The 15,834-nt window shown below is 40.3% G+C and overlaps 1 protein-coding gene across 3 annotated transcripts in view; it reads right to left on the reverse strand.

The window, feature by feature from the left end:
* Positions 1-275: 275 nt before the first annotated feature.
* The window catches only part of wnt7bb (wingless-type MMTV integration site family, member 7Bb), a 41,046-nt gene continuing 25,487 nt past the window's right edge, over positions 276-15,834 (reverse strand). For all 3 annotated transcript variants that reach the window (XM_003443833.5, XM_025909209.1, XM_005451043.4), the window contains exon 4: positions 276-14,590. In XM_003443833.5, coding sequence (XP_003443881.1) covers positions 14,111-14,590 — 480 coding nt within the window. In that variant the 3' untranslated portion in view covers positions 276-14,110. The remainder of the gene's footprint in view (positions 14,591-15,834) is intronic.

Here is a 15,834-nt window from a genome sequence, read left to right on the forward strand (position 1 = left end):
TCTATCAAATGATAGATTAATGCTTCTTTGAATGCTTATTTTATTTTTACCTTTTTTGTCTGTGGAAAGGGGTCTATAAAACATCTATTAAAACAGGTTTATACAGCAACTAATTATATATCAACCACTAAAAGCATTCCTTAGGAATGTCCAAATATAAAATACATGGCAACTGGAAAATCTTCAAATGAATAGTCCAGCTAAGACATTAGTAATATTTATTCAGTCCAAAAGCACTTCGTTAGCTAATAAGTGTTTTTCTTTGTAATGACGGATTCAACTTGTGATATATTTTTATTATAAATTTAAACAGATCAAAGTTGCACTGATATCAAATTATACCAAAGCGTCACTGTTACACAGTACACAACGATACACAAGTGTCAGTATGGTTAAAATGCAAGCAGGTAAACACTCAAATCTGCAATTGCCTAACACAAATGATCATAAACCAGCATCTGGTGCAGTATAGCGCACGTGCCTGCCAACACTGTGAGGCCTCCCCTCACCACTCTGACCGCACATGGCTCTCCTAGCTCCTTTGGCACAGAACCATAGTAGTATGCCGTATCACTTTTCCACGTGATATATCTACCACTGTCCTCCTGTGCAATCCACAAGGTCTTTATGTGGGTTGGGAGTGATGGAGGGTTAGTTGTAAACTCTTTCCACGAGATTCGCGGTGGTGCACCTGTTTATCAAAAGCTCAGGAAAATGTTAGAGCTGCTGTGGCAGATGATTCCTAGTCTTTTTGAGTCAGAGCAAAGTGTCAGTGAGCATCTCAGACATCTCATTGCTTCGCCAAAATTGTAGAGTGGAGTTTTGCTCTCCACACGAAAACATGCCACGTTGGTTTCATTTGATATCTGATCACAGATTATGTTCCCCAGTCATAATTAGGAAATATTTCTTTCGAACATTTTGCGCCAACAACATTATATTATGGTTAAAGGAAACCATTCATGCAATGTTGAAACGGCAGAGCTGAAAAAATATGTCACATTTGAAAAATGAATTCAAGTGTTCAGTCTTATTGGAGGCCCTTTTTTTTTTTTTCTCTGAGCAGCCAAATGAGTTTAACCAACACTTGTCAACAGCCAAACCATCAAATAACTGACATGCAACATATTTTAAACCAAAGAGTGAGCAAGCTACCACAACAGCCCTGACAAAACCAAGCTCTTCAGGCAGGGGGCTGTAAATGAATCCAAATAAGACCCAGCGCCACCCTGTAACAGCTGTTGGGGACTCATGGAAAAGGAAAGTGGACTGACAGGGCAGTGGGGACTCATGTGGGGTCCTTTTCAGTGCTAGGGAGGAGGAACCTGTGAAAGAGCCAACCATAGGCCAGAAAGGAGCCTCTCACGGTCACTGCTTATAAATGTGCCAACCCTTTAGACCGGCCTGCTTCTGCCCTACTCTCACTCACTCTCTCTTGCCCAGTCTTTTTCTGCTCTTATCCAGTATTATCACTTTTTTATCATCTATAATATGTCTTGTTTGGTGTTACACAGATATTTTTATTACCTTGTGTTACTTTATGCTCATATTTTGTGTTTGCATTATGTATACATCTGTCCATATAAACAGCTCAAGTGACACTTCTGATTTAAGTAATTCCAGATCTTTGCTCATCATTTTAGTAACAACACTCTACTTAGTGATAAATGTCGTTAATGTCTTTAAATGCAGCAACACCTTGAACAGATATTAGACGTTCACTTCACAAAGCCTTTGCTTTAATCAACAATAAACAGTTAAAATACCTTCTATCACTGTGTTTGCTGTACAGGTTCACTGCAAGTTCAGTATAATCTGTAATCAGTAACTCTGTTGGCACTATAATTGAGTTAGAAAAGAAGGCCACCGCTCTCATGTCTTCATCAATATGTAGTCACCAAGACAACACCACCTCATATGTTTGTGTACTGTTTTATGGATTTTGCCTTTGTTTTAATATGGTCTACTCCCATCTTATCTTAAGAGTTGTTGAGTTAGCAGCAAACGTCAATCTGATTGTGTTGTCGCTCCAGCTTGCCACTAACCTTTTTTGACATATTCAAGTGGGTAGTCGTGAAAATGCCGGACATGGAACAAGTCACCAACCTTAAATATCTGTGAATAATTATTAACAACACTCACAGAGAAGAAAATTAACTGATTATTGACAACTCACGTTGCAGAACAATATCTATACCTGTAAGATTAGGAAGGATGAATTGATTTTAGAAAGTTGTAGAAATAAGACCAAAACATGTTTTAAAAACTTTAATAGGACCGTAGCTCTATATCTAATTTACCTAAGCTAGGAAGCTTTTGTTCAGTACTATTGTGAAGAACTCTTAACAAACCTAAACCTAAAAGCCTACAACAAGCAACACAAAGTCCGATAGAGCAGTCGGCGACACACTGGAAATCCCAAATGCCTGGGAGAGCCAGCAAGTGCTACATACGACTGAATTTTCATTAGCTTTGTTGGAGTACAGATTTTTCCCTGGGGAAGGGTGGCTGTCAGGAGGTTACCAACCAGTCTGTGTGACTGGAACTTTAGATGGAAATCTGTTCCCATGACAGGGCTTTCCTTTTGAGACATTGATATGAATGTAGTTATTTCATATAACTCAAGGTATTCAGAAATGTAAATGTCAGCTTTTCTTCCACTTTGCCTTTCATGTCCCATGAGAGGATGCATGGTGCTGGCACAAAACATAACTCCAACTGCAATACATTAATTTCTAAGAGCCATGAGAGTGGGCTGCACGGTCTCACTAGCCAGGAAAAATTTGTGCCTCATATGCCATAGAATCAGACCCAGAAAAATACCCATACCCTGCTCCCATCCTTCAACGAATACACACAGACACACATGCATTTATTGTGTTTATGATAAACTTATTTTACTGTATTGCCATTTTGTTAAAAATATTTCCATAATATTTAAAATCATACCTGCAAAGCGAAAGTAACACCCCCCCCACACACACACACACACACATATTTAGACAACTAAAGTTGTAAACTTTAACCATCTTTGGGTTAAGCTTGTGTTAAGCCTGAGTCCTCTGCCTCTATTTCAGCACTTTTTAATAAAAAATTCATTGATTTGAGGTCACATAACATGTGGAAAGATTTCAATGCAACATGGAAAGCATGGAATGAGGCACAGTGGTTCCTTCGTTGCATTTGGCTGATCCCTTAGTATTTCATAAACCTGCATTCATTGGCTTCATTTTCATGACTTTGATAAGTAATTCTTCCATGCCATGTCTTGGCATTGTGGTTGTCCAATTCTGCCATCATGGGGCCTGTAAAGTCCCCGTGACAGTGTGTTTAAGTTTACAGATAGTTTGCTACATCCAGCCTCTAATCTGCAAGATTTACTGCATACCTTATTCACCCCCTGTAATTAGCAAACTTCCTAATAACTCACCTCATACATGTAGAACAGCTTCTAACCCCACATATCAGGACACAACAGGACCTACTGAGATGTCAGTTTCAAACTGAAAACATGAGGACGTTGCCATAGTGACAGTCACCACTTAAGCCAACTCTGGTTTAAGATGTGTTCACTACTCTTTTGCCAAATCTGAAGATCTTACGGAGGGAACTTCGAGTAGTATATTTAAGGAAAGAGAAAAGAAGGGATATGACTCAAGAACAGGATTACTGTGGGTCACAAATCACTGTTTGTTTAGCTGTGAAGTAACTCGGGCTGTGCATAAAAGATTAATAGAAAAAAAATTCAAAAGATAAACACACATGTAAAAGAAGCTCAGACATCTTCTGTCAGAATTAGCCAATCCTGACGTGACCACTGGAAGCTCGGGTCATCCACTCGGCTGTGATTCACCCATGCTATCGTGGACCCCGACAACCACAGTACGTCAACCAGTAGTCTGAGGGAAGGCTTTGGGGTCAACTTTCTGCTAATGGCTCAGCGCAGCAGCACAAGTGTCTGGTCAGACCCGCTAGTCAGGCACCACACCCTGCCAACAACCACCATCTGACAGCTGCCGTTGGCTCGACAACCTGTGCGCTTGGGAAAAGTCCACTGAAGGCCAAGCAGACATTTTGGACATGACAGGACAGGAGCACGTTCGGTGTCTGTGCGCCCCATCACTTCAACTGCATGTAAAGCAGGCCATATTCTTTAATGGTCCGAGTGATGAGAGGTGTAACTGCAGGTTGCAGGCCAGAGAACTGGCAGGAGTTTAAAATGGATTTTACTGCTGCTCCAAGACCTAATAGCACTTCCCAATGAGGTCTAATGCGTTTATGTATTTGTGGATCACATTTTACTGCAATTCAGCTCAATAAAACAGAAAAATATCAGGGTAGAAGTTTTCTTTGGAAGGACGATATGCAGGTCCAAATGCAGAAACCATGACACTTAAAATTAGAACCATATTAATTTTTCCTCTGCCTTCTGCCCAAGTCTGCTAATTGATAGAACATATCCGAAATCTGGTAAGGTGATCCTAAGATGAACATACTGAGCAACTATTCTTTCAAACCGCAGTTTCAGTCTGTATCTGGTCAGAGGCTAATTAAAATCATCAAGGAGGGAATTCAAAGTCCAATAAATATTTTCTTAATCTTTCGCAGCTTTCAACAGAATGTGTGGGATTATTATGTACAGACAAAAATTTGATTTGTTGTGTTTACAGAACTCAAAGCAAAATATCTGAAATGATAATTCATTGAGCCATCTCATTTTTTTATCCTCTAATTAGATTTATAACGCATATGGCACTTCACAGCCATATTAAAGTGTCACAGAAGAAGGATTAGAAAACAAGTATCATACATAGACTCGCATGGAAATAAAAATATCGTTCAGATTATCTATAAATAACGACCATATAATCACCAAGTTCTGGCTTTAAGCAAAATCTGTACTCGGTTTCTAAGAAGCCTCGTTAAATTCAATTACTTTGTGGTATCACAAAAAAAAAAGTTTAAAAAAACACACTGTTGTTTTGATGGCTGTGTGGTTCTGCTCAACAAGTTGACACCTGCTACACAAAAACCGACTTGTGCAACAGATTTAAAGTGTATTCTCCAATACACCAAGCAGCATTCAAACAAACAGAGATATCCGCAGCAGTCGTAAAACCTTTTAAAATATAAAGGAACTCTAAAGGTTCATTCCAAATAATAGAAGTGAGTTTGAATATTAGAATAGAGCATTGCCGGGCTAAATAAACATTTTATTAATCTTCTGTTAATCTTCTCATTCAAGCTGGTTTCCAAGAAAATCAAAATTGCTGTCGACTGGTTTACCAGTGTGGTTGACTCAGTAAAAAACTGCCCATTTTCTTATGAACTCTCTTTCAGACTTTCTCCCTGGTAACTTTGGTGGAGCGTTATAGAAGCACGGGGGTTTAGAAGAAGACTGTCAGTGCCAGAGCCTTGCCTTAAACAAAGACATGTGTTACCAAAGGGATGTCAGCCTGCCCACTACCCAGCACTGTGTAACTCAATCTCCCCACATTCTCATCCACTGAGGGTAGGGGGATGGCTTCTTAGGAAGAAAGGGTTAAGTATGTTGATCAAAGACTCAGTGATGGACCAGAGGACTTGTCTAGATCATCACTCTGACCTCGGCACATCCATCAGCCATTAGGAGGCCACGGCTGAGGCAAGGCCCAGTTGGTGTGGACGCAGCGATGGGGGTGGTGGTGAGGAGATGACGGTCTTTGGGACCTGGGGTGCTTATGGGTCTGTGTGGTAAAGGGGAGTCAGTGGTGAGGGTGAGGTGGGGATGAGGGGGTGGGGGTTGAGACCCACAGAGACAAGAAAAAGAGGGGAAAACTGGGAGGAGGGTAGCTGGATTAAAGCCCCAACCAGCCTTTAACTTCTCCCAAACCACATGAAGTTGGTGTCCAATGCCCTACATATTCAAAGGCATGTACACTAGCCCACTTCCAGCCCATGACACAGATGGAGATAGAAATATACAAGTGCTGGGCAACCAGTTTCTCTAATGTTACTTTCTCTGTGGTGCGCTTTGCTGACAGACTGAGTTAGCCATCAACTCTCTGAGCAGGAGATGGACAAGTTCACTCGCGTTAAGCAAACTTTCTCTACATGCTGCTCCTCGTTGTCTGCCAGAAATGCTTAAACCTCCGCTACTCGCTGGGTTTGACACAGCTGAGAAAGCCATTAAATGTCATAATGTCACGAGATAATTTGTTTGAACAACAGGGCCCAGTGTTTCATGCAGCACGCTTAGCTACATGTTGAGCTGGAGCCGTTTGTGTGTTGTTCCGGTGACCTTCCATCCCCATGGAAAAGCAATGGATTCAGCAGAATTTTCCATGTATGTGACCCACATCATGGAACCTCCTCACCACCACCACTGCTCTTTCCACAGGCTAGACAGGGAAGGATGATACACTGGCACTGAATCCCACTGGCCCTGGCTGTCTAGTGGGGTTGGCTACTCCCGAATTATCCTCTGAAACGGACTCAAAAGTGTTGCTGTTTAGTGGAGGAAAGAGCTAAAACCTTGTTGCAGATGCAGCAATGTGACAGTTTACAGTAGGCACAAGGTGCACAAATAACTGTGGATTTTTTTGGTGTAGTTGCTGAGAATGCTCGATGCTGTATAAGTTAACAAAGAACTAAAAAAAATAATAATAATAAAATAAAATTACAAATCACAGCTGTGGAGTGTCAAGTTCTGTGGTTTCAGCTGCATAGCGCATTGATGTTGTTTTATCAGAACAGATCATGAAGTCCAGCACTTGAAGCCTTTCTGGTTTTCTATGGTTTGGACTGAGCTAGTTTGTTGTAATTTCAGTCAGTTCGGTTTATTATTTGCATGCTGGGATATGCCAAATTCCATTTTATAAAAAATAAATCATGGTTTATAAAAAAAAAATGAATTGCTAAATAATGAGTCAGTTTTTGTCCTAGGAAATAACATGTGCTTAAGGCCTGGAAAATGTATTACCACGTTACAGTTTTCGTTGTGAAATTCATTATTCGCTTCTTTCAGGACGCTTGTCTCTCTGCTTTGCTTCACAGATGCCGGAGGGGGGGGGGGTTGAAGTGCTAAGATAATCTCCCCAAAGTGGCCTGTAGTTTTTCCCCAAGGTGGAGTCTGCTTATAGAACCCCGACCTCACTTCACGAAAAACAAAACATGAGGAGAAAAATAACCTCAAGGAGAAGTCGTGGCCTAGCCAACCACTGGACACTGAGCAGCACAAAAGCGCGTGTGGGCTGTCCTCGAACTCCCTTCACCAAATGTGTCCACGTAGAAACCCACTTCCCATAGCGATGTGTCGGTCTTCTCACACACGCACACACACATGCATGCAGACAGAAACACAAAGTACCCGACAAATAAATCCGCCGAATGAGCTTCGCACACGCATGAACACATACAGCAGTGCCTGGGGTTAGACCCATCCCATCATCTCAGACTGCTGATGCTGTCCTTAATGTAGCTGTGAGGCCCGAGGGCGTCACCACATAAGTATTAACCTTGCTCATATTTTACAAGCCCTGCTTAGTGCCCCAGTCCAACATAAACAGGTGTGCATGCCAAATTGGGCGTCATTACGCCCCAGGCTGTCTTGTCTGCTTATAAAGATATAGCTCATTTTGATATCTGTGACTCTAAAGGTACTTGAAGTTCTTTAACTGGACATTTTTAATGTTCCTTTTGGTTTGTTTTTATATATAGGTAAAAAATCTGTGGGATTTGGCCATATTCTTCTTTTTCCTTCAGTCGTCATGCACAAAGTTCTCCATTGTCTTTGTAGAAGGGACGAGAGACAGTTCGGCAAAAAAGCCCAAAGACACATCAGAAGCCGAGACCAACGATGGTCCGTTTTATTTTCTTTTTTTAACAATATAACTAAAGATGGATGAAGGCAGTCAGGTAGTGTTCAGAGTCCTCAGTCTGGGGTCTTGATGATCCCCACTTTGCCTTGTGGTTTATGATGTCACACAGGGTTTTGCCTTTGAATGGCCATGTGTTCCTCACCACTAATATCAAACAGATGATGAGAAACCTCCAAATGATGGTCTTTCACAAAGACAAGCAGTCAAAACAAAGTTATAGGAACACAGAAAAACACCACTCCAAGTGATCACATGACAAAGAAAGACTATGTGTTCTTAATTACAGCAGGCTGTGCTGTGGGCGGCCTTATGCTGTATTGTCTGCTCCTCTGCTTTGTTGAAAATTTAATTTGAAACCTGCATCATCATGGCACTGGCTGCATTTGTGTTCTGTTCGCACGGGCTGCTAAGAGATGCCCTCTGCACAGTAGCACTTTTATGATTTCATCCAGAATCCAGACTATATCCCAGAATAACAAACAAAAAGGTTCAAAGGAATACCCCAAAATAATCTGTCATCCACGGGGCTGTTAAACATCCCCTGCCTCTACTTAGGAGAAGTCTGTAATTGAAGTGCGGTGTCTGGAAGACAACAATCCTTCTCACTTGGTGTCTGGCTAATCTCAAGAATCAGCTCAGTAGATCTTTCACTCCTTGATCTTAGATTTCATCCCTTCATTTGGGTCATTTTCTTTCTTTCTTTTTTTGCCACCCTTTCATGTCTCTTCACACATCATCACGTGTCGTATCTGTGAAGGGCCAAGCTGTTAACCTAAATGTCCATTACGAAAGTTACAAATCAGCGAAGGAGGATACTGGAGATATTTCAAAGAAATTTCTGAACACCCTTCTAACGTCACAATAACAGAAACAAAAGCTGGGGAAAACAATTTTCTATACTATCCTATCAAATTTAAATTAAAAGCTGGTTTGTACACCTTTGGCTTAGATCCATTTCATTACTTAGACACCCTAAAATCTCTTTGCAGCACAGGATTTGAGAATTGGACAGTGTTGAGTCATTTTATTGGTTCAAATTAATAGAAATATCCAAAGGACAAGAAAGTAAATGACCCCATAGGACTATGGTTTTTTCCATGTTTCTGTCTTCCCTCTTCTTTTCAGCTTTCATGATTGGAAGCTGGCAGTCTTGTGATTCCTTCGCCTACATTAAAAGCTTCCCATGGCTCACAAAGCTCTTATGTCCCTGACACATTTCGCCATGCAGTGAACTCTGAACAGCATGATAATGTGTTAAATTTACATAAGGTAAATGCTTGGCCTTAACACAGGCAAGGTTCATCCATTCCAGCTGTTATGTTACCTCATAACTCACTTTCCATGAATTGGAAAAGTGGGCACATCGCTCCCAGAAGTGAAATGGACCAGAAGCATTAGCTTGCAGAATATATCCCAATGAACTAATGATCCTGACACCCAAACAATAGCAGCTTTAGAAGAAGGCACACACAGCAGACTCTGTTTTTCTATCTCATATTTTTAATGACAAAATGTTTGTCGGAAACAAATGGATTTATTTTTCTCAATCCAGGGAATAATATGGGGAGCTTATATGGTTCCGGTCCCCTGGGCTTCAGACAACTAACAAAACACATCTTACTTCTGCTCTGCTGCCCGTCCACAATGCTTTTCACATGCAGGAGGATGAGCGCGAGCCTCCGTTTAATTGACGAAGTAGCATGGCTCTCATCCACATATCCATTACATAGAGACAGACGAAAGCCGACAAAAGTCTGAAAAGGTCATTTGTGAATTATGTAAAGTTATGAATGATTTGAACATTTATTGCTCTTTTCTTTTTCTCCTCGATAATAATAAACATCAATTAAAAATTGGATTTAATCATATATACAATACACCGAATATCTTCTTTTTTTACTAGCTTTGCCTTAGTTTGTCGCCAACTCGCACCAGCAGCTGCTCCTTCTTATACAGTGCACCCACTATTTCTCAGTCAGGCCCTCTCTTAAATACCCACCCTTTTCACTTGCTGTTTCCGGCTTCACATGCACCTCCTTTCATCAAGCCATCCCATCCATCTCAAAAACACCCTCACAAAAGAACTACACTCTTGTTTGTGTGTCCAAAAACAAAGAGGCACACTGAGTAACTTCCTATTCACATCAGGTCATTTGCATGAGGGATCTCTCCCCATTTAGTGACTCCAAAACGCTTTTGCCAACACAGAGTGCATGAGGAGGCTTGAGGGATGGGACAGCCGTCCTTTCATTCTGCATGCTAAAATCCTTAGTTCGACTCTTCTTATCAGCAACATCGGGTTTTGAGAGTAATATCATCCACACTTGGAAACATAATCGAAAATAGGGATAAAGTAAAGGCCCTAATAGTTCTAATTAATAATGCAGAGCTTTAACTGTGTGTAAAATGAAAATATTAGTCGTACAGATTTGACTTTTTTCCCTCCTCTTTCTGTGTTGTGATCACTGCCCGGCTTGACACAGACAAGAAGCTCCTTTCCATACTGGAGCGAGATAATTGACTTCTGTTCCATGCGTGCCACAATCAAGACAGCAGACCACAGCATATTACGAACATGTGCTGTGTACAAAATAATGTCAAAGTCAGCAGAGTGCTTGATTTATTTATTTTTGATTTTTAATGATTTATGCTTCCTAATGCACTTGCCAGTTACTATATTAAGCGTGGTTGGAATGTTTGAATAACAGACTTCGACATAAAGTTTGGCTTCGAACCTGGACACACATACACGCGCACACACGCACTCACACACAATGAACAAATTTAATGTGTGTGTTTTCCTTCGAAGGGAGAAAATTTATGAAAATAATAGCTTTGGATGTTTGTTGGAACAGCCGATACGGGCAACTGAACACCGAGCAGGAACTCTTGTACCAACAGGCAGTGAGCAATAAAGTGAAGAATGTGTGTTTAGGGTTCAGGGGTAAGCTTTCTCTTATATTTCATAATGCAATTCATCATTGAATCAAAGACACATCAGCTTTTTATGTGTGGAAATGTGTTTGCATCTGAGTCTATTTCTTTTAATGGTTCTAACTGGAGTTATTTTAGGCACTATTTCAGGAGGAATGAAAACATGGCAGTGTAAAAATACATGCTAGAAACTTTTTGTTATAATAAGCTATTTAATTGAGTAAATGTGCACGTTATGAATATAATTGCTTTGTTTAATCCATCTGAGTTGCACCTTTGCTGACATTTTTTTTTTAAAGAAAAGCTGATACTACGTTGTAAATGACTAGGCTACATCGTTTTATGTGCAATCATAAATGTGCAAAAGTCATTCTACATATCAAATCTATTAATTAACATGTAAATGAAGATAAACTGGCCTATACAGTCTTTCACTGTCACATGATTTGATCATGGTGTTGTAGATTAAATATAAACAAACAAACAAAATGCAAAGAGTGGTTAAAATACCTGCTAGGATAGATCAATTTTTTGCCTTTTTCATACTGCATGTATCAAAGGAGTAATTCGAAATGTTAATGTATGTATACTTTATTGATCCCCGTGGGGAAATTCCTCTCTGCATTTAACCCATTCACTCAGTGAAGCAGTGGTCAGCCATTGGGCGCCCAGGGAGTAGTGTGTAGCTCAGAGTAGCCGTACAGTGGATTTGAACCCCCGACCTTCCAATCACAAGGCCACCACTCTACCTACTGAGCTATCCCTGCCAATAATCCCAGTTCGCTTACTTCACAATGGTTAAATTGTTAGAGAAGACTGGCAGATACTACTCTCATTATCTATGCGTCAAGTCTGGAGCTAGAGTCAAGAGGTGTAAAAGCTTAGCTTAGCGTAAAGACTGAGAGCAGGTCTAAACAGCAACCTTGACATCCTCTAAATTTAAACATGTCATCATCTCTAAAAGCGATCAATTAAAGAAATGCTATCACTTCTGCCAAAACTGAATACAGGTTGTGAAACCAAATATTTATGGTCTTAAAGGGGTTTGGATGTGCTAACACCTTCAGGCACAACGTAGATTCTCTTTGTACTTTATAGCAACACCTTTCTGTCGGTTTCATTTGTGACATTTTACTTAAAAAGTTAGGCATGAGAATGCTGAAACATCTCAAATATTAGCTTAGTTGAATTTACCTGGAAAGAATTACAAATACTGCCCAATCTTTCTGTCATTAAAAAAATAATAATAATTAATAATAATAATTGAACTTCAACAAACTGAAGCAAGCAGCTTTCTGTGTACTCTGTGAAACAATATATTGTAAGATATACGCTATATGGGCAAACCTCCACACATCAGCCATGGAAACCAATGCCATTAAGCTCCCGGCACACCGTTTGCGTGCTGATGTTAATGCCAGAGGAGCTTTGGAGCTCTGCAATTATTGAGTCTGCAGAGCTTTTTTTGCTTTTATACACTGTACGCGTCCACATTCAGCAACCCTGCTGTGTGCTTTACGTTGTCTGACACCTTGTGGATGAGTTACTGTGGTTCTTTGACTTTTGCAGTGGTGGCATCCCATTACAGTAATACACTTGAATTCATTGAGCTTCACTGAGATGACCCATTCTTTCACAAATGTCTTTAAAGGCAGGCTGAATAGCTAGCAATAATTGTAGGTGCTTGACTTTATGCACATGTGGCAATGGGGCCGAAAAGACCCGAATTAAAGATGAAGAAATCTGGGCCAATACTTTTACCAATATAGTATACCAATAAAGGTTGTTTTTTTTTGTTTGTTTTTTTTACAATTGCTATCAAATTTCTATTTTCTGCCACCATGTTATCATCTCTCAGCAGTTACCATAGTGAGCACAATGTGATCATGAATCCTCAAGTAAGATCCAAGTTGTAATAAAGTGGAAATATCCTTTATTATTGTTACAGAGGAGAGCTTATTTAGCCAGAAGTAAAATGCCCCTATAGCCAAAATGGGAATAAGCAAAAGCAAATCATCAGTTCCAAGTTAGTCTTTGGTTGAATTTGAGAAAATTATCAATAAAAAAAAGAATTAAGATGAACTGCAGGTTAAACTTCAGTTGATATTTTAGCACTGAACCATCAAACTGAGTAAAATGGGAGTCATTTAGTTCTCATAGATTAAAATAGAAAATATAGGTGCAGCACTTAACACATCCACATCCAGCACAGTTTTAATGTTCATGTTTAATGAATTTAGGAAGGATCTCTGCAGTGTTTTCATGCTACTGTCTTTGAAATTGCACAACCATTGAAATAGTTGTTACTGCTCAGGGAGCGAAAAAGGACTGCAAACAAGCTAAACTACAACATAGCAGAGCCCAGGTGTCTGAAACACGTGAAACATGTTGTAAAGATCTCTTCTGTTGTCAACACACCAGTAGCTATGAATTTTTTTCTTTTCTTCTTCTTTTTTTAAAGAAAAGATTAGGTTTTGTAGGGGTTTTAGGGGGGTCATGTTCTAATAGACACACGTTTCCAGTCAGAGTTTCTAAAAAGTATTTTTCTTTACACTTAGTACAAAAAAAGACATGTCTACCCGTTAGTGTTTTGTTTTAAGATACTATAACATAAATAGACAATTTATTTTCAGTGTTCAGAACAGACAGTTCCAGTGTGACTGGAAAACTAACATACTCCACCATATTCCAGTTGGCAGCAGAGGGTTTTAACAGAGTTCTCCACTCAGATATTGGCGCAACGTGATGCACCACACTTACAAAATGTTCTTCATTTCTACAGACCTCCACCATTAGCCCCAGCCAAGCTAGGGGTATCATTCATGTCAAGATTCACTTATGCCCCCACCCGTTAGTGAAAATATGACAAAACCCACAAAGAGTTTCTTGTCAAAGACTTAACAATGGCTGTCATTTCGATCAACTCCCAGGTTACTGTGAGTTCTTCTCCATGCGAGTCTGGTTATATTGCAATCGAACAATTACAAATCCCAGAGTGCAAAGCACAGTTCCCACCGAGGGTCTCATTCTTTATACGTATTCCCAACTTCACTGCGGATACATCAGTACATAAGCACAAGCTCAATGTGACAGTAAAGTTTTGGGGGTATTACCTACTGATAATTAGAATTTACTTTCGGAAAAGCAATTAGATAGATTCTGCTGTGCAAAACGATGCCTCGAAGAGCTGATAGTGTAAATCCCATTTCTTAGCTTCAAAATCTCGAAGACACACCTTCCTGTTCGTTCTCCCGCGTCTTCCTCGTTTAGCTAGTCCTTTGCGCGTCACTTGTTCTGGCACTGAGCTCTTCGTGTCCTTATTTGCAGGTAAACACCTCCGTCCTCTCACTGCATGTGTTGCATTTGACGAAGCAGCACCACTGGAACTTACAATTGCACTGCCACACCTTTGTGTACTGGTGTGTATTGTATCCCCGACCGCAGCACATAAGGTCGCAGCCGTCCGTATGTGGTGAGGTGCGGTTGCACAGGCGTCCCTGGGTTCCCACGCTCCCTGTGGCTGCGTCCTCCTCGCAGTAGTTGGGCGACCTCTCAATGTATACGAGGTCTGTCTCCATGGGCTTGCGGTAGCCCTGAGTCTGCTTTACCTTGAGGTGGGTGGGCTGGCGCAGTCGGCTAGCCCGGACTACCTCCACGTGCACAGCTTTATTGTACTTGTCCTTGAGTACGTAGCCAATCTCGCGGAATTTCGGAAGAGTAGTCCAACATGTTTTAGTGGTACAGGATCCCGAGACGCCGTGGCACTTGCACTCTAGCTTCATCCTTTCTTCTAAAACCTGGGGAGTGGTAGAGACAACAAGTCAGCTGTAGAGCTCTAGCAGTTATAGGACTTTCAGGTAACAGAACCCCTAGATGAAGATTTCAATTTTCTTTTTCTCTATGGATTTCCAGTGTGCTGGGATAAAGGTAGAAATGTTTGAAGTGTAATTATTATTACTATTATTATTATTATTATTTTATTTCTAAACATGAGTGCAAAGCTCGAGACATCTGCATAGTTTGACTAGAGTGGAAGTCCACAAGAAAATCATTGACATTCAATCAACCAATTTATAGATCTTTCAAAACCTTTTGTTTTCTTTTGATGTGGATACTTTATTTTAATCATTACTTATTATAAGTCTCTTGCTCTCATTCATATTGTGCAATTCATCCCGTCCCCCTTCCCTCACCCTCAACCAGTCACAGCAGATGGCTGCCCCTCTGCGTTTCTTCCTGTTAAAAGGGAGTTTTTTCTTCCCACTGTTGCCAAGTGTTTGCTCACAGGGGGTCATCTGATTTTCTCTCCTTTCCTTACAATATAAAGCCGTTTTTCAGCTTTTACAAGAAATATCCTATAGTAGTAATTTTGCCTGTAGTTTCCATAAAACATATCAGTGATGCAGAAACAAAAATATCTCATATGTTTTCGATCGCCATTGAAAATCTGAATCCATTGTGCAATTAAATGTGTTACGCATGGAGTGTACAAACAGGCAAACTCAATTAATCGTTTACAGCTGGACAACACACATGGTTTATGTGGGTTCTTAACTAATATTATGAAAAAAAAGAAAGCATTATTCCCATATGGGTAAGATTTTGATGTATTATGTTATATTATAATTATAAGACGTGACTATATGACAGTTTATTTTGTGTAACTCCCTTCCTTAGGTTTGGTCTTAAGATTTGTTGGTTTATCTCCAACATATGGTACACACAGGGCAGAAAGTCTTCTCTTTGCTCCCTAATCCCGCGGCATATGGTAAATATTGCGTGCTGTCATCAGTATTCAAGTGTCAATCCTTTGTCCCTTGAGAGTAGGAAAGAACAAAAAACAAAAACAAAAAAGTCTTTTTTTCTAAAAGACAAAGGAACAGAGAAATCACAGGGGTGTCGTTTAGTTGAGTCCTATTAACTCGCTGCTAACAAATCTGCCATGACTATAAAAACTCTTCATTTGCTTGAACAAAGCGGGCGTCTCTGTTGTTGCTGGGTGGCTGTGCAGCTTTTTCCTGGAATGACGCCTTGCCAACAG

Source organism: Oreochromis niloticus, linkage group LG7 (assembly GCF_001858045.2).
Source record: "Oreochromis niloticus isolate F11D_XX linkage group LG7, O_niloticus_UMD_NMBU, whole genome shotgun sequence".
Taxonomy (NCBI): domain Eukaryota; kingdom Metazoa; phylum Chordata; class Actinopteri; order Cichliformes; family Cichlidae; genus Oreochromis; species Oreochromis niloticus.